The sequence below is a fragment of the Bombyx mandarina genome, chromosome 02 (assembly GCF_030267445.1).
Source record: "Bombyx mandarina strain Sakado chromosome 02, ASM3026744v2".
Classification (NCBI taxonomy): domain Eukaryota; kingdom Metazoa; phylum Arthropoda; class Insecta; order Lepidoptera; family Bombycidae; genus Bombyx; species Bombyx mandarina.
Genome location: NC_143209.1, coordinates 6,703,905 through 6,729,445, shown reverse-complemented (window position 1 = coordinate 6,729,445; position 25,541 = coordinate 6,703,905). Strand labels below are relative to the sequence as shown.

The 25,541-nt window shown below is 37.0% G+C and overlaps 2 protein-coding genes across 5 annotated transcripts in view; one reads left to right on the top strand and one right to left on the bottom strand.

Moving 5' to 3' along the window:
• Rbcn-3B (WD repeat-containing protein Rbcn-3B) overlaps window positions 1–25,541 on the bottom strand; it is a 128,949-nt gene that overhangs the window by 50,036 nt on the left and 53,372 nt on the right. The gene's annotated exons all lie outside the window — the stretch shown is intronic.
• CPH3 (cuticular protein hypothetical 3) lies at window positions 12,882–15,877 on the top strand. Its single transcript, XM_028177983.2, has 2 exons — window positions 12,882–13,015; window positions 14,942–15,877. The coding sequence occupies exons 1-2, from the start codon at window positions 13,004–13,006 to the stop codon at window positions 15,770–15,772; spliced, it is 843 nt and encodes a 280-aa protein (XP_028033784.2). The 5' UTR covers window positions 12,882–13,003; the 3' UTR covers window positions 15,773–15,877.

The window sequence follows — 25,541 nt, the reverse complement described above, 5'->3', positions numbered from 1 at the left end:
CCCGCCCTCGCTTCGCTTCGGAAACATTAAAACACACATGAAACCAAAAAAATAAAATAAAAAAAATAAAAAAAAGTAGCCTATGTTCATCAGGGACAATGTCGGCTTCTAATGGAAAAAGAATTTTTCAAATCGGTCCAGTAGTTTCGGAGCCTATTCGAAACCAACAAACAAACAAATCTTTCCTCTTTATAATATTAGTATAGATTGTTATTATTATTAGGCAGTCTAACACTCATATAAATATTATCCTATAGGCCTATCCATTAAGTACATGTATTTTCTACATGGATACCATGTTTAAAGTCAATCGGATGCATGGTTCAGTAGTTATCACAGAACATCCGTAAAAACCACTGTAGATTTATATATTAGTATAGACTAGATGATGACCGAGCTTTGCTCGGTTTTTTTTTTGATAACGCCATCTTGTTGTGTCTTTAAAGCGGTTAGTTGCCCTCAATTAAGGAAAATAGTATTATTATTCGCCAATAGATGTCGGGAATAGTTGATTCAATAATCAATTTTTCAATAAAACACAAATAAAACAACATTTTCTGAAAATAAATCGTAGTTTTTTTTTTGATAACGCCATCTTGTTGTGTCTTTAAAGCGGTTAGTTGCCCTCAATTAAGAAAAATAGTATTATTATTCGCCAATAGATGTCGGGAAGAGTTAATTATTGAAAACACGAATAAAACAACATTTTCTGAAAATAAATCGTAGTTTTTTTTTTATAATGCCATCTTGTTGTGTCTTTAAAGCGGTTAGTTGCCCTCAATTAAAGAAAATAGTATTATTATTCGCCAATAGATGTCGGGAAGAGTTGGTTGTTGAAAACACGAATAAAACAACATTTACTGAAAATAAATCGCAGCTAGATCGATTTATCGCCCCGGAAATCCCCTGTATACAAAATTTTATGAAAATCGTTGGTGCCGTTTCCGAGATTCAGATTATATATATACAAGAATTGCTAGTTTAAAGATATAATAATAATAATAAAATAATAAGATAAGATAAAATTAGCATCAACAAATCGATGTTTTTAATTGAACTCCAGTTACATTTACACAAACAGCCTTACTTTTAAGCTGGCATAAAGTTAAAACTGTTGCCGTAAAGAAAAAAGAAAAGAAACCTTGCACACCTCGATATGTTTCTTCGTATGTATGTAAGTGCGCGTGTCACAGCGCAATGCCGTAATTCAAGTGAATCGACCGAGCTAGCTCCACTCGTGTGTGATTCCTATGACGCCATAACAAATACAAGTGTGATCGTATGTCGCTCAAGCGAAAACGATATGCGAATCAATTTGGAATGACGTATGCTTTTTTTCAAATTTCGAAGGTACGATTGCGAGTCCGCGCGGGTAGGCACCACAACCCTTTATCCTTTGCATTAGTCGCCTTCAGCTCTAACACTAGGAGCAGGCTTAGGGACCTCGGTAACTGTACTCGTCGAACTCGACAAAGAGTTCGACGTGCAACCTAACCCATGCATCAGCCCGCTGAGTTTCTCGCCGGATCTTCTCAGCGGGTCGCGATTCCGATCCGGTAGTAGATTCATTCGCGAAGCAATTGCTCTTGAGTTGTTAGGTCTCCTTCGGAGGCGCTCGGGCAGTTGTTAGCAAATCCCAACCCTCCTGGCTGAGCCTTTGCTCGCCCACCTGTCCTGGTGAAACTGGAAAGGCCTTCGGGCCACCAGTAATCTTTCAATAATAAAAAAAAAACCGCAGCCCTGCCTATTTTCTGCCGTGAAGCAGTAATGTGTTTCGGTTTGAAGGGTGCGGTAGCCATCTCACAGCCCGCCCGGTGTTAAGGGGTTACTGGAGCCCATAGACATCCACAACGTAAATGCGCCACCCACCTTGGGATATAAGTTCTAAGGTCTCAAGTATAGTTACAACGGCTGCCCCACCCGTCAAACCGAAACGCATTACTGCTTCACGGCAGAAACTAGGCGAGGTTGCGGTTTTTTTTACCTACCTTACCGTATTTCTATATACTGGGGTAATATATAGCAAACTTAGCTTCTTGTTCCTTCGCCTATCCTATTTAACAGTATCCTACGTTAAACTCAATACAAAATGCCAACATAACTTCAACATTCACTAGAACTCGTAACATTCACGGACGGCTTTAAGGTTTTGAGATCAAAACGAAGTTCACGTATTCAAAGACAAAAGGTCTTCTGTTCAAATAGCGTTTGAAGGAAAACCGGCGTTTAATCCATCTTATAATAAAGTCTATTTTCGCTTTTACAATTACGTTTGACTTATGAAGTCGCGGATCCGATCGCGAGATTCAGAACCGTATTCTGGAGTAATAATTATGAAGTTTGAAAGAGGTTTTTTATCAGTAAACTCTACAGCGTATGGCGATCCGTAACCTTTTTTTTTTTGTCAGGAGGAAATCGCCGGACTTCCGTCTTCCACTGGGGATGGAGGGCGGGGCATGTTAGAGTCGAACTGACTAAAACCTCCTGTCGCTCAACAACCAACGTCCAAACCTCGCACGAGACAGAACTCATGAAGAGGCAGAGGGGGAAAGTGAAGCGTTTAGTGCGGAGCACATCTCTCCCATCACCCTCCCCCTCGGGACGCCGGACCGGCGGTCGTCGGCGCCATGACCACAAGCCCTCTCGGTCGGCAGGCTATCCGGATCCGATACCTATCTTTATATAAATACTAGCTGTACCCGTCCGCTTCGCTGGGCATTTAAAATTAACATTATTATTTCTCACCCCCACAAAGATTCTCATCATTAACGCCCCCGCATCTGGTGTAGGGAGTCCAACACTCATATAAATATTGGCCTATCCATTAAGTACATGTATTTTCTACATGAATACCAAGTTTCAAGTCAATCGGTGTCAAATGTACGGTTCAGTAGTTCTAACGGAACATCTGTAAAAACCACTGTAGATTTATACATATCACTACATAGTATAAAACAAAGTCGCTTTCTCTGTCCCTATATCTGTCCCTATGTATGCTTAAATCTTTAAAACTATGCAACGGATTTTGATGCGGTTTTTTTTTAATAGATAGAGTGATTGAAGAGGTAGGTTTATGTGTATAATAACATCCATTAAATAGTGGAGAAATCAATAATAAATTACAGTTTCCGAAGCGAAGCGAGGGCGGGTCGCTAGTATTAGTATAGATTTCTTATGTGCGTGTGTTTGTCACTGAACTCCTCCTAAACGGCTGGACCGATTTTAATGATATTTTCTGTGTACCTTCAGGTGGATTCGAGAATGGTTTAGATTTACAAATCAGCCCGACAAATGGCACTGCAGTCGGTATCTAGGTTATTTATCTTTCCTAGAAATAATATATATGGCAAAACAACGTTTGCCGGCCCAGCTAGTATCTATGTATATTTTAAAGTAAATAACACTTCGAATTTACATAGCGAGATGGGTAATGGCTTCATAACGTATAAGATTAAGTATTATAGTTAGTGCCTTATTTATTAACAGACGCGCTAAATGGTGAATTTGTTTGTGTTAGTTAAAAACGGATTCCTTAATCAAACATAAATAAAGTCGTGAATATTTATATATTGCCGCCCTTATACGCGACCTCATAGAACATATACAGGATGTTCCAAAAGTCATATTATATCGTTTATATACTTTTTTATTGTTTGATTACTTGTGGTTGAACCTCTTGTGAGTCCGGACGGATAGGTACCACCACACTCCTAATTCTGCCGTGAAGCAATAATGCGTTTCGGTTTGAAGGGTGGGACAGCCGTTGTAACTATACTGAGACCTTAGAACTTTCATCTCAAGGTGTGTGGCGCATTTACGTCGTAGATATCTATGGGCTCCAGTAACCACTTAACACCAGGAGGGCTGTGAGCTCGTCCATCCATCAAAGCAATAAAAAAAGTATATATGGCAGCTTCTTAGTCTGCAGGAATGTCATATAATATCAGAGGAGCAATGTATCAAGAGTAGACTTTTTACGTGTAACTCTCACAGAAGTTCGCGAATTTGAACAAATATTTTTGTTGCAGATCTTTTTTATTGCCTTTGTAGGCAGACAAGCATACGGCCCACCAGGGACAGAGCCATGCCGCTGTCTACCATGAAGTACTCTCCACAAGCCTAGTTTGAAGACCGTGGAGTTCATTCCAAAGCCGGATGGTACGTGGCAAAAAAGATCTTTGGAAACGCACTGTCGATGAACGCAGTGGTTCCAGATAATATGCATGAACTCTGCTCCGATGGCGGGAAGTGAGATGACAAAAAGAGATGAGGGGATCATCTTGAATAATTCCTCAGAGCACGACTCTCATGACTGTGCAAATAAAATAAAAATATACAATTTTTTAATCATTGACGGATTGCTGGTGGACTCCGGAGTACTTACCAGTTTCACCGGGACGGGCGGGCGAGCAAGGGCTCAGCCAAGAGGGGTAAGATTTGCTAACAGCTGCCTGAGCGTCTCCGAAGAAGACCTAACAACTCAAAGAGCAGCTGCTTCGCGACTGAATTTACTAATTTTTTTTTCTTTTTTATTGCTTAGATAGATGGACGAGCTCACAGCCCACCTGGTGTTAAGTGGTTACTGGAAGCCCACAGACATCTACGACGTAAATGCGCCACCCACCTTGAGATAAAAGTTCTAAGGTGTCAGTATAGTTACAACGGCTGACCCACCCTTCAGACCGAAACGCATTACTACTCGTAATCGCGATCCGCTGAAAAGATCCGGCGAGAAACTCAGTGGGCTGATGTTTAGATTAGGTTGCACGTCTTTTGCCGAGTTCGACGAGTATACCTAATTGAATATGAAATTTCAAAAAGGGTACATCTCTGAAAATGTAAAATGTACAGGAAATGAAAAAAAAAAACAGATTATTTTCTAAAGCAGTGTAAATTTTAAAATATTAACTTTTGAGATATATTTTAGCGTTAATTACCAATTGAAAGTTACTGGAATTATTATAAAATTGGTGTAGGTAAGGCCTCAAAAGTACATGTATATGAAAAACGTATCTATATATTAATACGTGAAGCAAAAACTTTGTATCCCTTTTTACGAAAATTGCGCGGACGGAGGAGTATGAAATTTTCCACACTTATAGAGAATATAGAGAAGAAGTGCACAATGCTAATATTTTTTTAAAATAATGCACAAAACATACATTAAATCAATAAAGAAAACATTACACACACTACATATCATGTATTTGACGCACACACGCATGCATACTATTTTGTATTGTCAAACTTTTGTTCTTGACGTCTGTGTCAAATCGAGATTAAATATTGCTTGTCTTTGTTAATATTTTTTATAGTGTGGTCTTGGCGAAATTTGTAATTATAGAAGTATAAAATACAATCATAATTGTTCACAAAGTTACAATTCCAATTAATTATAGTCGAATTTCGACTACTGCGGGACCTCTAGTTTGACAAAATATGCGACATGTGCCCTTTTCGAAATTGCATATTCAATTAATCTACAGTTTCGCAACACGCTGTAAATAGCTAATTATGAGTGTGTATTTTTTTTCTATGTCAAAACTCGATTCCCACGGTACTCGAGACAATCAGACTCAGCCTTACTGTACGTTAATACTTAGCCTTCTTTAATAATGTTGTACTCTTTAATTACAAAAGCTGGCTTCTGTGCGTTGTGGGGTGTGTCGTAAGTCCGACCTTTTGCCTCGGAGCAACGCCCAAATGACGTCTCTAGTAGCGCGGCTGTATGCACGTAAGGATGTCTATGGTACGCGCTGGGATTCGGGATAAATAAGACTTCCACCGAAGTAATTTTTTTTATTGCTTAGATAAGTGGATGAGCTCACAGCCCACCTGATGTTAAGTGGTTACTGGAGCCGATAGACATCTACAACGTAAATGCGCCACCCACCTTGAGATATAAGTTCTAAGGTCTCAGTATAGTATAATGGCTGCCCCACCCTTCAAATACGACGAAATAGGCAGGGTAGTGGTACCTACCCGTGCGGTCTCACAAGAGGTCCTACCACCAGTAATTACGAAAATTATAATTTTGCGGGTTTGATTTTTATTAAACGATGTTATTCCTTCACCGTGGAAGTCAATCGCGAACATTTCTCGAGTACGTATTTCATTAGAAAAATTGGTACCCGCCGGCGGGATTCGAACACCGGTGCATCACTCAACACGAATGCACCGGACGTCTTATCCTTTAGGCCACGACGACTTTTAGTACAAATCAAACCCTATGAAACACCTAACGAACGCTTTAAAATTTTCAATTTAATTCTGCCGCTTCGCTTCAGGTGATCCGTTCGCTGTTTCGCTTCGAGTAGATCCGATTACTAACTGCCTTCGTGTCATCTCTGCAACGCTTTTATAGTCGATACGACATCTCAACAATTGTCGAGAACATTCCGAACAGGTCGAGTAGTTTCGATATGTGTTTCCGCTATTTGATAATAGATAGCGTTGTACTTCTCAAGCGTTCTTGGTAAATACGAGTAAAAAGTCGTTCTTTCTGCTATTCGACGATAGATGGCGTTCCACTTACCGGCCTAAGGCTACAGCGAAGATATCTCTTATAATTTGACGATATTTATCGTGGGTGGTATTCAAATATCGACCATTAATCGAGCAACTAAGACTGTAATTCGTCTGAAGTTATAAAATGAAAATAATTTAGCACCAATTTTCTCGTTTGTTCGTTGTTTTTTTTTTTATATATCTCTTGGTGACTTTTAATATGTTCGGAAACGTAATTTGTATCAAAAGGTCAATTAATAAAACAAAACAGGAAAAAAAAGTACATAAAATTTTATCGAAATCTACAAGTGTCAGCGTCACATTCTGCTCGAATTTCGATAAAGGACTGAAACTTTAGCGTATTTGTGGTTTATTGCCGAGGTCGCCCATGGGCATCAGCATTGCTAGGAACACAGAAGAAACCTCTATCTATTGCTATGTTTACATTTTCAATTATGTGAAGTACTTTTTTTTTATTGCTTAGATGGGTGGATGAGCCCACGGCCCATCTGATGTTAAGTGGTTACCGAGCCCATAGACATCTACAATGTAAATGCCGCCACCTACCTTGAGATATGAGTTCTAAGATTTCAGTTTTTACAGTACATCGGGTGCCCCACTCTTCAAACCAATACGCAAAACTGCTTCACGGCATGGCGGTGACACCTAACCGTGCGGACTCACAAGACGTCCCACCACCAGTAATTACGCAAATAATTATAATTTACAAAAAATATAATTATAATTATAATTTAACTGATACATTCTAATTCAAATTTAGAAGTTCTAAAATAAATACACTAATTTCAAAGTGAACGACAACCCTAACAAACACGGGTTACCGTAATAATATAAGTATAATAGTATAAGAGCAATGAAAAAAAAAAACATAGGGGTGCTTCAACATATTAATATCAATCGATACGAAAACTGAATTCCAATCACTTTATTCATCACATAAAACTGATCGAATAATCAGTCAACACTGACCGTGTATAGAACACCTAATTGTCTGGTTTGAACGTACATAGAAAGAGACAAGTGTAGGTGAACAGGGAAACGAATTATTATATTTATTACAGCGCTGATACAGTATACTACATAGGATTGGGGTAAAATAAAAGTTATTATATATTTTTTTTACTTAGCTCGTAACTTCCGAGAACCGCCTCTGACAATGCCACTGCCCGGTTAAGGCAAAGGACCGAATCGCATTGGGATACCGAATGATATGAATGATATTCCAAAACGGAACTCATATTTGCTACATGAGAGAAAGAGGTTGATGAAAAATATCGGGCATCAGACGCGACATTGTATCGTTAGGTCGATATTTCTCACCTTTTTTATTTTGTAAATTGAATACGGATCTTTGGTTTTCAGAACACGGTGTTGAAATTGGACACGATAATGAAGCATACCGAAGCATTATACCAAAAATAATAGTAACTATACCATTACTATACTATTGTAACTATACTTGAGACCTTAGATCTTATATCTCAAGGTGAGTGGCGCATTTACGTTGTAAAGGTCTATGGGCTCCAATAACCACTTAACACCAGGTGGGCTGTGAGCTCGTCCACTTATCTAAGCAATAAAAAAATTAAAAAGTTAAAAAGAACTAAAAAACACGCTTTATATAAAATCCAACTAAAACATAGAAAATAAATTTTAATAAATTTAAATTGATAATAGTGTAAAATATATTTTTTGTAAAAAAAGCGTGGGGTGCATGGTGTCATTAGTTATAAATATTTTTCTGACAGATATGAGTAGAAGAATTATTATTTCAATAATATCTTAAAAAGCACCCCACGCTATTTTTAAAATAAAATAAATTTTACATTATTATTAAATTTATTAAAATTTATTTTTTATTTTTTTGTTGAATTTTATATCAGGCGTGTTTTTTAGTTTTTTGAAACTATTAAGTACTTTAACATCAATTCCTGCCTTATCGACTATAGATAAAAATTATATAAATTGACAAAAATCTTATTTTGCAAATTGAATTATGAAATAATCTTATCAAATTAGTGTATTGTCATCGGTCCTCGATAAATCTATAAAGTTTGAATGAAATCTGGCCGTTTAAAGTGGGTCAAAATCGCGTCTAAAGGAGTCAGTTACAAACATACAAACATGCATGCAAGTGAAGCTAATATAAAGCGTGTAAAAACGCTACACCCCAATCGTTTGCAACATACAATATTTACACTGTATTGAAAACAAGAGCAACTTTATAATATACACATAAAATACATTTTTTGTATTAACTACACAGACACGTATTATTACACGTACCTATGTAGACAAGACAGGCCCGTTGACATTTCAAACGGGCACATAAAATAAGCATTAATAACCAAACGAGTATGTTTACATAGTTCGTGTATAGTTTTCATGTTTTAGTTAAGGCTGGGCACTAGTTATATAATAATAATTAATACGTAAAGCAAAAACTTTGTATCCCTTTTTACGAAAATTGCGCGGACGGAGGAGTATGAAATTTCGCACACTTAAAGAGAATATAGAAAAGGAGCGCAAAATGCTAATATTTTTAAAAATAATGCATAAAAGATACATTAAATCAATAAAGAAAACATTACACACACTACATACCATGTATTTGACGCACACACGCATGCATACTATTTATTGTCACACTTTTGTTCTTGACGTCTGTTGTCAAATTGAGAATAGATTAAATATTGTCTTTATTAATTTTTATAGTGTAGCCTTGGCGAAATTTGTGATTATAGAAGTATACAATACAATCATAATAGTGTACAAACTTACAATTCCAATTAATTATAGTCGAATTTCGACTACTGCGGGACCTCTAGTAAACTTAAATTAACGACTCTGCCCAGTCGATCACATCGACAACTTCGTCTGTTTGCCAAAACGAAAAAAAAAAAACAGCAATAGACTAATTCATAAAAATGCCCATTATTATGTATGTTTATTTCATTTATAAGTTTGATATTTATGTATTATAAAATTCTATGTATTCATATGCTACTTTGATAAACATAGTACCTATATAATGTGTAGCATCTGTTTTTTAATTAAGTTATCTACCAATGCACCTACTCCGTTCATTGCAGCTTCCACTTCGGCTGACTTTGAATGCCTCAAGGTCATTAAATCCGTCCATGTAAATTAATAACAATAAATAAACTTCCGTTCCTACTAAACTAACCAAGCCTTTTGTTTCCTCTTTGCCGAAACCTCAATTAAGTGTAATAGTAATTTACCCAGAGTGTCTATACAATGAGCGTCTAGCGCACAACCCCATTTCTTCCAGTATAATTCTTGATCGACTTAGGAACCCATCAGAGAAAAAGGCTGCAGCATTTCCTGAGTTTTATACCTGCATACGAAGGCCAACAGACTTTTATTGGTAGTAGGACGTACAGTCTATCTATCTATATATTAGTACGTGAAGCAAAAACTTTGTACCCCTTTTTACGAAAATTGGGCGAACGGAAAAGTATGAAATTTCCATATAGAGAATACAGAGAAGTAGTGTAGAATGTTGTTTTTTTTTTTAATTATGCATAAACAATACATTAAATCAATACAAAAACATTATACACACTACCATGTTTTTGGCACACATACAAGCATTTATACTCTTTTGTTTAGTGTTTATAGTCTGTGGTAAAATTGAGAATAGATTAATATTATTTGTTTATAGCGTAGTCTTGGTGAAATCTGTGATTATAGAGTTATAACAAGTCTTTGACAATAGAACCATTATAATGTTCAAACTTATAATTTCATTTAATTATAGTCGAATTTCGACTACTGGGGGACCGCTAGTTGTAATAATATTAGGACCTTGTATAAGTACTCGCTGTTTCTTCAAAAGTGGGAATAGCTGTACCCCGTTTGTGAAATTTCGGAATGGTAACACACATGCAAGATAACAGAGGTAGAGGGGGAAGAGGTCGACCGAAGAAGACATGGTTGGAGTGTGTGAATGACCATAGGAGGAAGAGAGAGAGGGGTGAGTGTTGAGATGACGGCTGATAGAGGAGAATGGAATAGAAAAAATCGCTGTGCCGACCCCACCTAGTGGGATAAGGTGAGGAAAAGGAAGAAAGAACACACATGCAAGTGTATATAACCTTAAATTTCAGTGTATGGTCGTTCTCTTTAGGGTATACAGTATGTTATTTAAATACTATATGTTACTATCCTCCTCCGTGCGTCATATCCCTCAGTGCTGAGGGTCGTGACCATTACGGAGCACTTTTGTTAGGATTAAGTTCCTCAATTCATTCCTGTCCTCCGCGCAGTAGATAGCGACATTGATGCTGGAGTCCAAAGTCGTCTTAATCTGATCGGACCAGCGCATGGGACTACGGCCCCTAGGTCTTTCGAGATTATTACTATAGTTGTCTGTAAGCCAAATTTCCACTTCACATCTATACCGCCCACAATCTTAGCCGATAAAATGCGGCACATCTAACATGAAACCGTTTTCCCATCTAATGCACTAAATCTATGATATAAAAATGTTATTTTAAAAATGCTTTTTATTTATTTATATAAATCTTGAATACCAAAGGTAGCCGTAAAAGTCCGACTTTCGATAAGAATGCATAAATAATATTGAATTGAAGCCCACAATATGATTCAAATGTGACAATAAAACGAGGCTTGTGGAGAGTATTAAGCGGTAGGCAGCGGCTTGGCTCTGCCCCTGGCATTGCTGAAGTCCATGGGCGACGGTAACCACTCACCATCAGGTAGGCCGTATGCTCATCTGCCTACAAAGGCAATAAAAAAAAAATAAAGAAAAAATGTTGCAATTCACTACTCCCATCTAATGCACTGAATTTCTAAAATCTCTAAACAAATGTTGTTTTAAAAATTTGGTCGTCGTGGCCTCAAGGATAAGACGTCCGGTGCATTCGTATGTAGCGATGCACCGGTGTTCGAATCCCGCAGGCGGGTACCAATTTTTTCTAATGAACCACGTACTTAACAAATGTTCACGATTTACTTCCACGGTGAAGGAATAACATCGTGTAATAAAAATCAATCCCGCAAAATTATAATTTGCGTAATTACTGGTGGTAGGACCTCTTGTGAATCCGCACAGGTAGGTACGACCACCCCGCCCATTTCTGCCCTGAAACAGTAATGCGTTTCGGTTTTAAGGATGGGGCAGTCGTTTTTATTTTATTTTTTTATTTTTATTTTATTTTATTTTAACACCAGGTGGGCTGTGAGCTGGTCCACCCATGTAAGCAATAAAAACAAATTCATTTTTAATTTATATAAATCTTTAATACCAAACGTAGGTAGCCCTAAAACAGACTATCGATAAGAATGCATAAATAATATTGAAGACTATATAAGGATTGACCATACCCTTGTCTAGATTCTAGATAATTGGTCAAGTTCAAACCATATACCTAATTATATACCAAGCCCGAAGATACGAGAACTGGTCTAAGAACACGCATTACTTCAGTTTCAGTTTTCTTTTGTTTAAAATAAGTTAAGATCAGAGAAAGATTCAACAGGGTTGTCGAATTGAAAACGCAATTAACTTAATTAAAATATAACTAGATAGATGATGACCAGTTTTTTTTTATAACTTCATCTTGTTGTGTCTTTAAAGCGGTTAGTTGCCCTCAATTAAGAAAAATAGTATTATTATTCGCCAATAGATGTCGAGAAGAGTTGATTATTGAAAACACGAATAAAACAGTCGGTAACTATCCGGGAAATAGGTGATCGTCGCGCCCGGTTTTTTACCTCTTCGTCTTGACGCAGACACTCCGGGTCTCAGGAAAACAAATAATGGCTAATCCTAGTAGATTATCCTAGTAAGGATAACGGATCAAACTGTTAAAATATTGATTTGTTATCGGTCCTTGATAAGTATGCCAAATTTCGAGTTAATCCGACGTTTTGAAGGGGGTCAAAATCATGTTCGAAGATTCCGTTACATACTAACATCCGTATGAAGCTAATAAAAGCGTATTAAAATGAAGTAAACGAAAATACTACACATCACACATCAAAATACTACAAAGAAGTTTCACTTCATTCATGTGCACCAAATTGCACGCGCACCGTTTTTTTTTGTTAACGGATGCTTTCGATTTAGGCAGCAAAAATATTTTCAAAATTTGTTAGCTTTGAACTTAAGTCGCACATAAATCGCAATTGCGAAATTATTTATCGTGCGTAGATAAATATTTTCACAACAACGTATATTCCTATCAAAAATAACGAAAATTTATTAAAAATAAAGTATACGTAGCAGCCCTGAACGTTAAACGTCAAAACCGCCAGACCGCTTCCTGCATTCCCGCCATCTTGAGATCGACTTATTTTTTTCGTTCGAAGCAACGACCATCCATTACATACAGCCAGGTTTATATACAAAGTTGATGAGCCGGTATAAATACGAAGCGAAGGTTGATGAGAGCGATCAGTAGCTCTCGGGGTTTACAAGAACAGCAAGATGAGATTTCTGGTTAGTTGACTATTATTGAAAAAAGTTTAATAATAATAAAAATAAAAGTGAAGTGTACATTTTAGGACTATTTTTCTAGGACGGTTGAAGAGTTCCTTGTGCTCAGTGTTTATAACAGTGTCAATATTAATGTAGAAGGTTTTACCAGGAAAACGAACATCAAATCACTGATGTTTAGTTTATCGATTGAGATAATGTACTATAGAAATTTTGTGATCTAATATTCTTTAAACATTATTTTTCTGCTATCCAGAAAATATTGGCGTATTTGTTTTTATTTGGCGTTACTATTATCTGATTTACTGGTGGTAGGACCTCTTGTGAGTCCGCACGGGTGGGTACCACCACCCTGCCTATTTCTGCCGTGAAGCAGTAATGCGTTTCGGTTTGAAGTGTGGGGCAGCCGTTGTAACTATACTTGAGACCTTAGAACTTGTATCTCAAGGTGGGTGGCGCATTTACGTTATGGATGTCTATAGGCTCCAGTAACCACTTAACACCAGGTGGGCTGTGAGCTCATCCACCCATCTAAGCAATAAAAAAAAATGATGGCAGCTGAAGTGCATAGACTGTCTATAGTCCAAAACAAATATTATTGGTTATATTAATAAATAATTGTGGTATTGTGAACTTGGATGGTAACTCCATCCTGTCAAATTCGGTAGTGCAAAAATTGTGCTTTCCAATTTGAAGGGTTTCAACCCTTCTAAAACGCAATTGAGGCTGTGAGTCTCGTCTCAAAGTCAGTGGTGGAATCCAAATTGTTATCTCTATTCCGTTACCCGTTTTACCATTAGACGGGCCGTGAGCATGTTCACATATCTAGACAAAAAAGAAACAAACTAAAAGATTTATTCGAACTATTATTACGGCGTAATCTCACTATACTCTTAAATTTTGATCGTATTCTTTTTTACTTTTACGTACCTATACTTTATATTTATAATAAAAACAGTTTGAATTATGTCTAAAACTCCCGAAAATCAAGGAAAATCACCAAAAAATAAAACATTCACTGATTTTTGGGACAGTAACACTGAAGTTTTAATCATAGCTATGAACCTCTGTAGTGATGTGCCAACATCAGTTTAAGAAAAAAAACGTACTTTTGATCGATTTTCTTTTTTATAAAAAAAATATATTTCAAAATTCATTTAAACGTACCACTGAAATCATGAAACATTTAATTAAATATTGATTAAAAAATATAATAATAAATAATAAATAAATATTTACTAACAATCACGCCACGTTAACTGATCCCGTGATAAGTTCGTTAAGAACTTGTGTTACAGGTACCAGATAACGGAAATAAATGTAAGATTTTTATTTTACACATACATGTATTTAATATACATCCATAACCCTGGAAAAGACATTTATATTTATCATACAAATATCTTCCCTTGGCGGGATTCGAACCCGCGACCCCCTTGTATAATGACCATGTCACTTACCACTACACCAGACGGCCGTTGAATTGAATTGAATTAGGAGTGAGATAAAGAAAATTAATAGATTGCTGAAAATACGCCTCACTACAAAACGCCCGACACTAAAATATTAATCAGTTGTTGACGTTATAATAATTTCCAATTAAATCCTAGACCTAGAGCGTGTCTTTGTCAAAGCGTAAATTATAAATTATTCATTTTTAATAAAGGTCAAATTGTTGTCAGGTTTGTGCAATTATACATTTTTATTGTTATGTGGAATTGTGCAGAAAGGGACCAAGAAATTTGGGGCTTATCTAGTATCATGTGTTCAGAATACATAAGTAAAGAATAGTATACGTATTGACCTTGAGACATGAGGTAAAATTCATAGTGACCAGAAATACCTTCGACTTCAAACCATTTAACCGCTTTAAACATACCTAGTGATTGGCCGTATACAACTGTCTAAAAATTTTTTTTTCTCATACAGATTGTTTCCGCCTTACTGGCCTGCGTTGCAGCCGCACCTTCCCATCTGGTGCCGTTCCCAGCCGTGGCGTACCACGCTGTGGCCATCCCAGCTGTTGTCCCCACTCTATCACCTGGAGACATTCAGGCTGCAGCGATCGACGCCCAGGTTAAAGCCGCTGATCTCGCCCAAGCGGCGGCCGATAAAGCCATCGCAACCAATGAACAAAACGCAGAAAATTACAACGTCAAAGCCGTCGTGAACACTAATCTAGCTCAGGAACAGGCTGTCGATGGTGTTTGGGCAGTTGAGGATAAGAAATGGCAAGCCCTGGATGCTCTTAAAACAGCTGAAGCGCAGTTAGACGGTGCGGTGGCTAGTCAAGCCGTACAGCTAGCTAAAAGCGCCGTGGGAGCCGCACCTTACGTTGTAGCACCAGTATTCCCGGTCGTTTACCCGGGAATTGCATCCCCTGTCATCAAAAGTATTCCGACCCAGCCACCGGTGGCAGAAGTCAAGACCGTCGCGGACATAGAAGCCAGTGCTAAAACCGAAGAGGGTCCCGCTGAATTGGAAGTCGGGAAAGTTGAGGGGAACACCGATTCGGTTGCCGTTGAAGCGAAAAGCGCGACTGAGGCCGCAGAGTCTTCGGCCATTCAAAGCGCTGCCAAAACATCGGCTGTTGAAAGTGATGCGCAGACTTCAGGTGTGTTAGGCGCTGGACATTTTTCAACCATTCAAGGAGCCATAGCCACCAAGACTAGTTATCCCACCATACCTCTGGTCGGACCTGCGTTCTTAGCTCATCCTCAAGTGCCTTTGGTGTTTGCTGTCGCATCACCGTCTTGGTAAAGATCGAGCGATGTAGATTTAAAGTTAGTACTGTGATCGGATCGGATCGTGTGATCAGAAATTGTGTCCTGAAAACTTTTTGAATAAAATTTGATTTGATCTTAACCGCTTCAGATGTTTCTTTTCATATCCTTAACACATCGTCATTACGGATCGGTGTTTTTAGGTACCAAAAGCACCGGTCACCATCCTCGTCGAACCCGTCGCTTTCGACGAAGGGCTCGACGAGCGAATTAACCCACAGACACAGAGCACTGAGTTTCTCTCCGAATCTTCTGTGGGTCGCGTTTCCAATCCGGTGGTAGATTCTGCGAAGCACTGCTCTTGCTAAGGCCAGTGTTAACAGCACTCTGGTTTGAGCCCAGTGAGTTCACCTACATATTAGGGCGAAGCTGAAATAGCCTCTCAAGGCTATCAGCATAGGTAGGAAGAAAAAAAATATTAACATATCTTATGGTAGCTTTAAATGTAAATTCCTCTCTAATTAAATGAGCTATTCTATTTGCTTAGGTTGAACGTTGTTCGTCCTTCTGTCACGCTGATTTAGAAAGTATGAACTAATATGTTCATTTATAACTTCCACACTTAATAAATGACAACTAGTGGTCCCGCAGCAGTCGAAATTCGACTATAATTAATTGAAATTATAAGTTTGAACTTTAATAGTAATATTAAAGTTAAACAATAATAACCTATTCTCAATTTGACAACAGACTTTAAGCAATAACAAAAGTTTGACAATAAACAAAGAGTATATTATGTGTGTATGTCAAATACATGGTAGTGTGTGTAATGTTTTATTTATTGATTTAATGTATCTTTTGGGCATTATTTTAAAAAAAATTAGCATTATACAGTTCTTCTCTATATTCTCTATAAGTGTGGAAAATTCCATACTCCTCCGTCCGCGCAATTTTCGTAAAAAGGGATACAAAGTTTTTGCTTCGCGTATAATATATATATAATGATAACTAGGAACAAATCACGCACGGTCATCTGGTCCCAAATTAAGATTGCCTGTATTATGTATACCAGAGACTGCCATACATACTTATATACGTTTAAATATATACATACCGAGATAAAGAGCAAACAAAAAACCTGTTCATCACACAATGTTTGCTCGATGCGAGAATCGAACCCACGACCCTTGACGGAACAGACAGGGGAATTATCTACTGCACCACTGGATCAGTCAATTCTTAATTACTTAATTTGATTCACTCCACACATTTAATACGTAATATTTAATGAAGTTACATGTAACAGGTTATATTTAAGATTTTTCCTTTTTACTAGTACACGCTTTTTTACAGTAAAATCATTTTTTCTTACACTATTTTTAATTCAAATTTATTAAAATTTATTTTCTATTTTTTAGTTGTATTTTCTATAAAAGCTTATTTTGTTAGTTTTTTTTAAACTATTATTTACTTAACCATTCTTCGTCATTTTCCTTTTCTCATTTCTCATCATCATTTCATCATTCTCTTCTTCTTTTCTTTCCGTTTCCTCTCTCTCACTCACATCTTAACGCTCCGTTCCACACGCATTTCATACGTTCCGTTCTTAGCAATCTTACATATAATATATATACGACGCAGATTTAAGATCATAGACAAAGACAAGTGTCCAGTTAACAAAAGCGTGTTTGAATATTTTGATATATCCTTTAATGAATTTTAGGTATCGAAAAAAAATAACAAATTTGGCACGCTAATAGATAGATGCGCCAGTTGCAAAAGTTGTTTTTTTATCATCAGGAGTAGGCGCTCACTATTAACTAAGTGCCTGATTTAATTCTATAGCAAGTGCATTCATTGGGGTTTCTAAGCTTGATTTAGGGTTTTTGTTGTAGATTAACTTTAGTTTTATCACATACTAGCGACCCGCCCTCGCTTCGCTTCGGAAACATTAAAACACACATGAAACAAAAAATAAAAAATAAAAAAATAAATAAAAAAAGTAGCCTATGTTCATCAGGGACAATGTCGACTTCTAATGGAAAAAGAATTTTTCAAATCGGTCCAGTAGTTTCGGAGCCTATTCGAAACAAACAAACAAACAAATCTTTCCTCTTTATAGTATTAGTATAGATATAGACATCCATTAAATAGTGGAGAAATCAATAATAAATTACAGTTTCCGAAGTGAAGCGAGGGCGGGTCGCTCGTATAAAATTTTGCGGGGTTGATTTTTATCACACGACGTTCTTTCTTCATGTTAAACGTGCTCTGATAAGCCCACCTGCCCTGGTAAAACTGGAAAGGCCTTCGGGCCACCAGAAACTTCTCAAACATAAAAAAACACTGTAGGAAGTCATCGGTTAAAACTCAAAGGTTCAACATCAGTTTCAAACTTCAACTATAACATTTAAAATAATGTATCACCGAAACAGATATGATTAAAAAAAAAATTTTGAAACACCATTTACTTCGGATTTGCTGAGTTATGGTTCTAATTTATCGATATTTAGTTTGAAAAAAATTTATACACGCTTGCAAGACTAGAGCACCGGCATACTTATAGCTAGACACGTTTTTTTTCAGCACACCGACGTCAATTGCATAAGCATCCCACAAGGTTCGCCACAATAACCAGACTTGCGCAGCCTGTGACCAGCGGATTCCAGCGACCTTTAGCAGATCATCTGTCCACCATGTCCTACCCACGTCGTCACTTTTTTTTCCTACCTATGCTGATAGCCTTGAGAGGCTATTTCAGCTTCACCCTAACGTGTGTAGGTGAGCTCACGGGGCTCAAAACGGAGTGTTGCTAACACTGGCCCTAGCAAGAGCGGTGCTTCGCAGAATCTACCAGCGGATCAAAAACGCGACCCACTGAGAAGATCCGGCGAGAAACTCAGTGGGCACAATCGTCACGCGAGAGCTTTTCGGCTTTTAGGCGTACAATAAACCAAAATTAGTACCGAGCTAAAACAATTTACCGATTTCCTTTAAGAGATCGCAGAATCACTTGAAGATCAATAGCTCGTGCCCCCGAAAGAGAAGTCAAGTATCTCTGTCCTTTTCCCCCAATTTATTACGGGTAGACTCAATCTACATTCGTTTTTTACTTGCAATTAATGAATTCTTCAAGGCTTGATATTAGTTTTTTTTTTTTTAAATCAACAAATGGTTTATTCATTACTTTATCTAGAACAAGACCCGTTAACCTTTAACGCGCACCCGTTGTACTATGCCAATAATGACATCTGTTTATACAGGATGTTGTAATTTACAATTAGAGAAAATTAATTTATTTTTTGATTGAGTGACTTACATACATACTTCTTTTTATTTTTAATTTATTGCTTAGGTAGGTGGACGAGCTCACGGCCCATCTGGAATTAAATGATTACCGGAGCCCATAGACATCTATAACATAAATGCCGCCACCTACCTTGAGATATAAGTTCTAAAGTCTCAAGTATAGTTACAACGGCTGCCCCGCTCTTCAAACCGAAACGCATTACTGCTTCACGGCGGAAATAGGCGGGGTGGTGGTACCTACCCGTGCGGACTCAAAAGAGGTCCTACCACCAGTGTGTGACCACACTAATATAACTATAAAGACTAGAGGTCCCGCAGTAATCGAAATTCGACTATAATTAATTGGAATTGTAAGTTTGTACACTATTATGATTGTATTTTATACTTCTATAATCACAAATTTCGCCAAGGCTACACTATAAAAAAATATTAACAAAGACAAACAATATTTAATCTATTCTCAATTTGACAACAGACGTCAAGAACAAAAAGTTTGACAATAAATAAATAGTATGCATGCGTGTGTGCGTTAAATACATGGTATGTAGTGTGTGTAATGTTTTCTTTATTGATTTAATGTATCTTTTATGCATTATTTAAAAAAAATATTAGCATTCTGCCCTCCTTCTTTATATTCTCTATAAGTGTGGAAAATTTCATACTCCGTCCGCGTAATTTTCGTTAAAAAAGGGATACAAAGTTTTTGCTTCACCTATTAATATATAGGTATTACCTGAAAATGAAACACCCTGTATGTGGATACATAAAAATCGACGAGTACTAGATGCGAATTACCAAGGGTAGTGAGATTACAGTAACCAGTCCAGTATCTCGCTATCGATGCCCAGAAACGAGAGAACAAAGAATTCACGCAGACATATACAAATCGTTAATGCCAATCGAGAAATATGCTGTTTTTTTATTGCTTAGATGGGTGGACGAGCTCACAACCCACCTGGTGTTAAGTGGTTACTGAAGCCCATAGACAACTACAACGTAAATGCCGCCATCTACCTTGAGATATAAGTTCTAAGGTCTCAGTATAGTCACAACGGCTGCCCCGCCCTTCAAACCGAAACGCACTACTGCTTCACGGCAGAGATAGGCAGGGTGGTGGTACCTACCCGCGCGGACTCACAAGAGGTCCTACCACCAGTAATTACGCAAATTATAATTTTGCGGGTTTGAAAATAACAAACTAACTAAATATCGTTCCAAAGTCGTAAATCTTTTGTTCCCCCTTAGAAAACAGGAACTCTTTAGCCATTCGCTTAAATCAAATATCGCATTAAACAAATTATCTATACTAATATTATAAAGAGGAAAGATTTGTTTGTTTGTTTGTTTCGAATAGGCTCCGAAACTACTGGACCGATTTGAAAAATTCTTTTTCCATTAGAAGCCGACATTGTCCCTGATGAACACAGGCTACTTTTTTTTAATTTTTTTTTATTTTTTTTTTTTGGTTTCATGTGTGTTTTAATGTTTCCGAAGCGAAGCGAGGGCGGGTCGCTAGTATATTCATAAAACTAGTATTATATATTATTCATTAAATTTCCCTATTACGTTCGACACCTACGGTAATTCGATATAATTGCAATTCTGTACCGAAGGTCACTCACTAATTAGTGTTGTGGCACCGTATCGATAAAATTGTGCACGATAAAAACGAGCACTAAAACAAATATACTTGATTAATGAAGGGAAAACGTACTCAAATCGATTCCTAAGTTTCGTACTCATTGCTAAGGTCAAGGCCTGCGTCTCAAAAGACTCGAGGACACGATAGCCGGAAACGATATTATGACGATTTGTCGTCACAATTATTTATAAAGCACGATAACAATAAAGATTTACTATGTGCAGAGAACAAAAGAACAATGCTTGAAGCCAAAACTGGAATAAGTCTTTTGCATATTGTAACACCTAATTCATTTAAGCCTGCTAAACAACATTATACATACTAGTGGTCCGTCGGTAGTCGAAATTAGACTACAATTAATTGAAATTATAAGTTTGTACACTATTATGATTCTATTGTCAAAGACTATTATACTTCTATAATCACATATTTCGCCAAGACTACACTCTAGACAATATTAATAAAGAAAAACAACATTTAAATCTATTCTCAATTTGACCACAGACTATAAGTAATATAAGAAAAGTTTGACAATAAGCAAATAATATGCATGGTAATAATATGCATTCGGGTTTGATTTTAGTCGAGTAATTTTTTTTATTGCTCTTGTAGGCAGACGAGCATACGGCCCACGTGATGGTGAGTGGTTACCGTCGCCCATGGACTTCAGCAATGCCAGGAGCAGAGCCAAGCCGCTGCCTACCGCTTAATACTCTCCACAAGCCTCGTTTGAAGAAGGACATGTCATAGCGTTTGGGAAACACCGTAGAGGGGAAAACCGTAGGGGGAAACACCATAATAATATGCATGCGTGTGTGCGTCAAATACATGGTAATGTGCGTAATTTTTTTATTTATTGATTTAATGTATTTTTTATGCATAAAAAAAAACATTCTGCACTCCTTCTCTATATTCTCTATGAGTGTGGGGAATTTTATACTCCTCCGTCGGTGTAATATTCGTAAAAAGGGCTATAAAGTTTTTGCTTCACGTATTAATATATAGATATCGCTTCAGCGTGTTCACACTACGTGGACATATTTTGATGCCTCGTGATATTTGATTTTAAAAAGCAGTTACTAAAGACAATTTTCTCCTAGGAGATTTTCGGCCTCTCAAGCTCTATGAGCCAGTGCTTCGCTAGAATTTACCACCGAATTGGAATTGCGAGACTCTGAGAAGATCCGACGAGGAACTCAATAGATTATCCTTTCGAACAAGTATACCATGAGTGCGGACGGTTTAGTCGTCACGTGGATGATGATGATTGAAAATATTTTAATCATGGCTAGGATAATTGCAGCAAGCGTCGGCTTGTAGCTGAAAGTAAGTATTGTAATTTTTGACGAAGCATGTTGCTGATAACTCTGTTTCTATAATCTGACGAATCGTGTTGCGGATAATAATATGTTTAAAAAAAAGTGTTATTTCATTATTGCGAAAAATAAAGATAATTCAAAATATTATTGTAGTATCTCTTAATGATCAACACCATCAGGAGTAAATTGACAGATAAACAAGAAAAACAACTTACATTTGTAAATTGTTACATCCATTAAAATAAAATCAGCAGAAGTATAGTTGGAAAAAGGAATATGAATCCAAGAGTTTGGTTAAATCTCTATTCTCTTCTCGCGGACAGATATGTGAGCTCACGGGCTCAGCCTAAGGCTAAGAGAGTTTGCTAACATTAGCTCTAGTCAGGTCAGCCCTTCGCAGAATCTACCACCGGTTCGAAATCTGACCCACTGAAAAGATTCGCCCAGTAACTAAGCTACCACTTTTACTAAAAGGACGCAGCATGACGATCTATGAAAGGATAAAACGAAATTTATCGTATTCGTCGAATAGCGTGTTACAACACTAATCGTACAAATATGTCGATAATTCCAAAACAGAATCGAACCGGTCTATTAATATTTTGCACGCACTATTCATTCCACGCCCTGATTGTCTAAATTTTGTTCTATTCGTGTTACGGCTAGATATCTTACTTTAGAAGTTATTAATAACTAGCCGACCCGGCAGACTTCGTAGTGCCTCAATCGATAAATAAAAGATACATCAAGGGGACACATCAAAGGAAAAAGAAAATTGTTTGTTTTTATATAATTCCGAGCTTTTTTATATTTTCTCACCTTTTAAGCCTTCCCTGGACTTCCACGAATAATTCAAGACCAAAATTAGCCAAATCAGTCATGCCGTTTTAGCGAGACTAACGAACAGCAATTCATTTTTATATATAGAGATTGCCACCTTTAGAAATATTCATACGCTCAAAAGCGAATAAAGTTTTAGTTTTTAAGTTAGTTTGCCTTACGGATAATCCACCTCTGGCTACCAGCGAATAGGTACGGAAAAAAAACATCATCATCATCATCATAGTCGGTTACTCTTAGCAGAGTTGTCATAATCATGTGGAATCCATGTTAATAAAGCCTTGATAGATGTTCTCCATAATTAGCAAACTCGGGCTTGGCACTCGTTAAGTGGGGTTTTGTTAAGGATTTTCACTTGATCAGTCCAGGGCATGGGGCTTCGTCAACGAGGTCTTTTACCATTGACCCTACCCTGAACAACAACCCTACCAAGTTTCATTAAATTAAGGCAAATAGTTTCGGAACACAGAGGGTAAATGTACATATATTTGTTACAAAAACAAATTCATTTTGTTCAAACAAACGGTCCGGTCACCGTGGATATTAAATTAAAGTGTATTATTTTTAAAAACATTAACGCTTTCCGGTAACTATAGATATGAACTCAGATTCTGACTTTGACTGTAACATAGGGGTGTAAGAGCCGAGCTTAAAGTCGAAATGTAAGGCTAATTATGCTGGGTAAGAAGATCTTAATCAATAAATTTGATTGGATAATAAATATACCCATCAGAAGAGACGATTGTGCAGCCTCAGTCAGCTCTAGCAATTGCCTCTTTCTCCCTACAGTCCATCAATAAGTGGAAATCTGACAAAAATTAAATCGTCGTGGCCTAAATGATAAGACATGCATTCATATCGATCGACTGTGCCGATGTTCGAATCCCGCCAATAGGTACAAATTTTTTTTATATTTTTTTTATTGTCCGTGTAGGCAGACGAGCATACGGCGCACCTGATGGTGAGTGGTTACCGTCGCCCACGGACTTCAGCAATGCCAGGGACAGAGCCAAGCCGCTGCCTACCGTTAAAAAAACTTTTTTTTTTCCTACCTAAGCTGAGAGCCTTGAGAGGCTATTTGGTGGTGGATGGTGGTACCTACCCGCGCGGTCTATTTACGGTCGGTTATCACCATCTACGCTCGCACAGACTCGTACGAAGACAAGCAAACGTCTATGTAGACATAAAACTAACAAAAAATTAACATTCAGTTCATTTCTTTGCATAAGAACGATACAATTTTTTTTGTTCTAATCTAGATCAAGCTTTATCGAATGCCTTAATTCTGGTCATGAACTGTTGCGGTGGTACGCCAGTTTGCCCTGGTCACCCCGATCCGAAAAGCCACGTTAAGAATATTAAAAGCAAAATGATTCATACGCCACATTGTTTGGTAATAATCTACGCACACTAATGCAATTTTACATGGACTGTTTGTATGTTTGAAAGCGTATGATCCTAAAAAACTAAAGTGTTTGAATTTGAAAATCGTTTCTGAGGAATCCCATGGGAATTTTAATTACAAGCATCAAGGAAGTGAACGTTAACATACGTCCGGATCGAAATTCGACCATAATTACTGATGCCTTAGGATTAATTTGTGTATTACATTTTTTTTTTTTTTTTTAATTGCCATATCAAAAAAAGAGTACTATAGTCAAAACCGTTTACTGCGACATCGTTTAGAACAACATGCCGGTTATAATAACCTAGAACAAAGGTCCCGGCTGAATGCTATATGACCGCCTTATTAAAAACATTGCTTTATACGACATTGCTTATAACGACATACCTCATAAAACGACCACATTTAACTAATATTTCGGAGAATTTGATCTGTTAGAACGACCAGCTAAGCTGTATTGTAAACAATTTGAATAGGTATCTACATTTGTCTTCAATGGCTATTAAAATCAGGAAACAAAACAATAGGATTTAGTTTAGTGTAGGGTCTTTTCTAATTCTTAGAAACAAAACACGTGCATGCGGCAGTCAAAGTCCGCTTCTTCATATCTCTTCAGTTAGTTTGTTACTTATCTATACACAAGACGCACCAAAACTTTGTGGAGTTATTCGTGAAACTTTCAAAATGTCGCAAAGAAAAAGAAAACAAATTAATATTGAAGAAAAATCGCGTATTATGTAAATATATTATTCCAATAATTCCCTATCGATTTGTTTGTACTTGCACGATACACATTAAAAATCACCGGTTGTTACGACTATCGGTTTTTACGACTGAATATGAGCAGTCCCTTCGATGTCGTTATGACAGATTTTGACTATATTTCCAAAAAGTGTACCAAAAAATCAATAAAGCTATCTCCTACTTAGCTATAAAAAAAACATCTTATATACAATAAATAATACGCGCTTTTTTTTACAATAAAATCATTTTTTCTTACACTATTTTTTTATTCAAATTTATTAAAATTTATTTTTAATTTTTTAATTGAATTTTCTATAAAACCGTATTTTTTTAGCTTTTTTTAAACTATTATTAACGTCTGAAGCTAATAAAAGCGTATTAAAAAATGAAAAGGTACTAAACTGAATTAAATCTGCAAAGAAACGATGTAAATATTTATCAAAAAAAAACACAAAGATCTTTGGCTAAACACTTTTTTTAAAGCAGACCTGAACGTGTTTGTTTTGTCATATATAAATTCATTTTACGGAACTGTCAAGTTGAATAC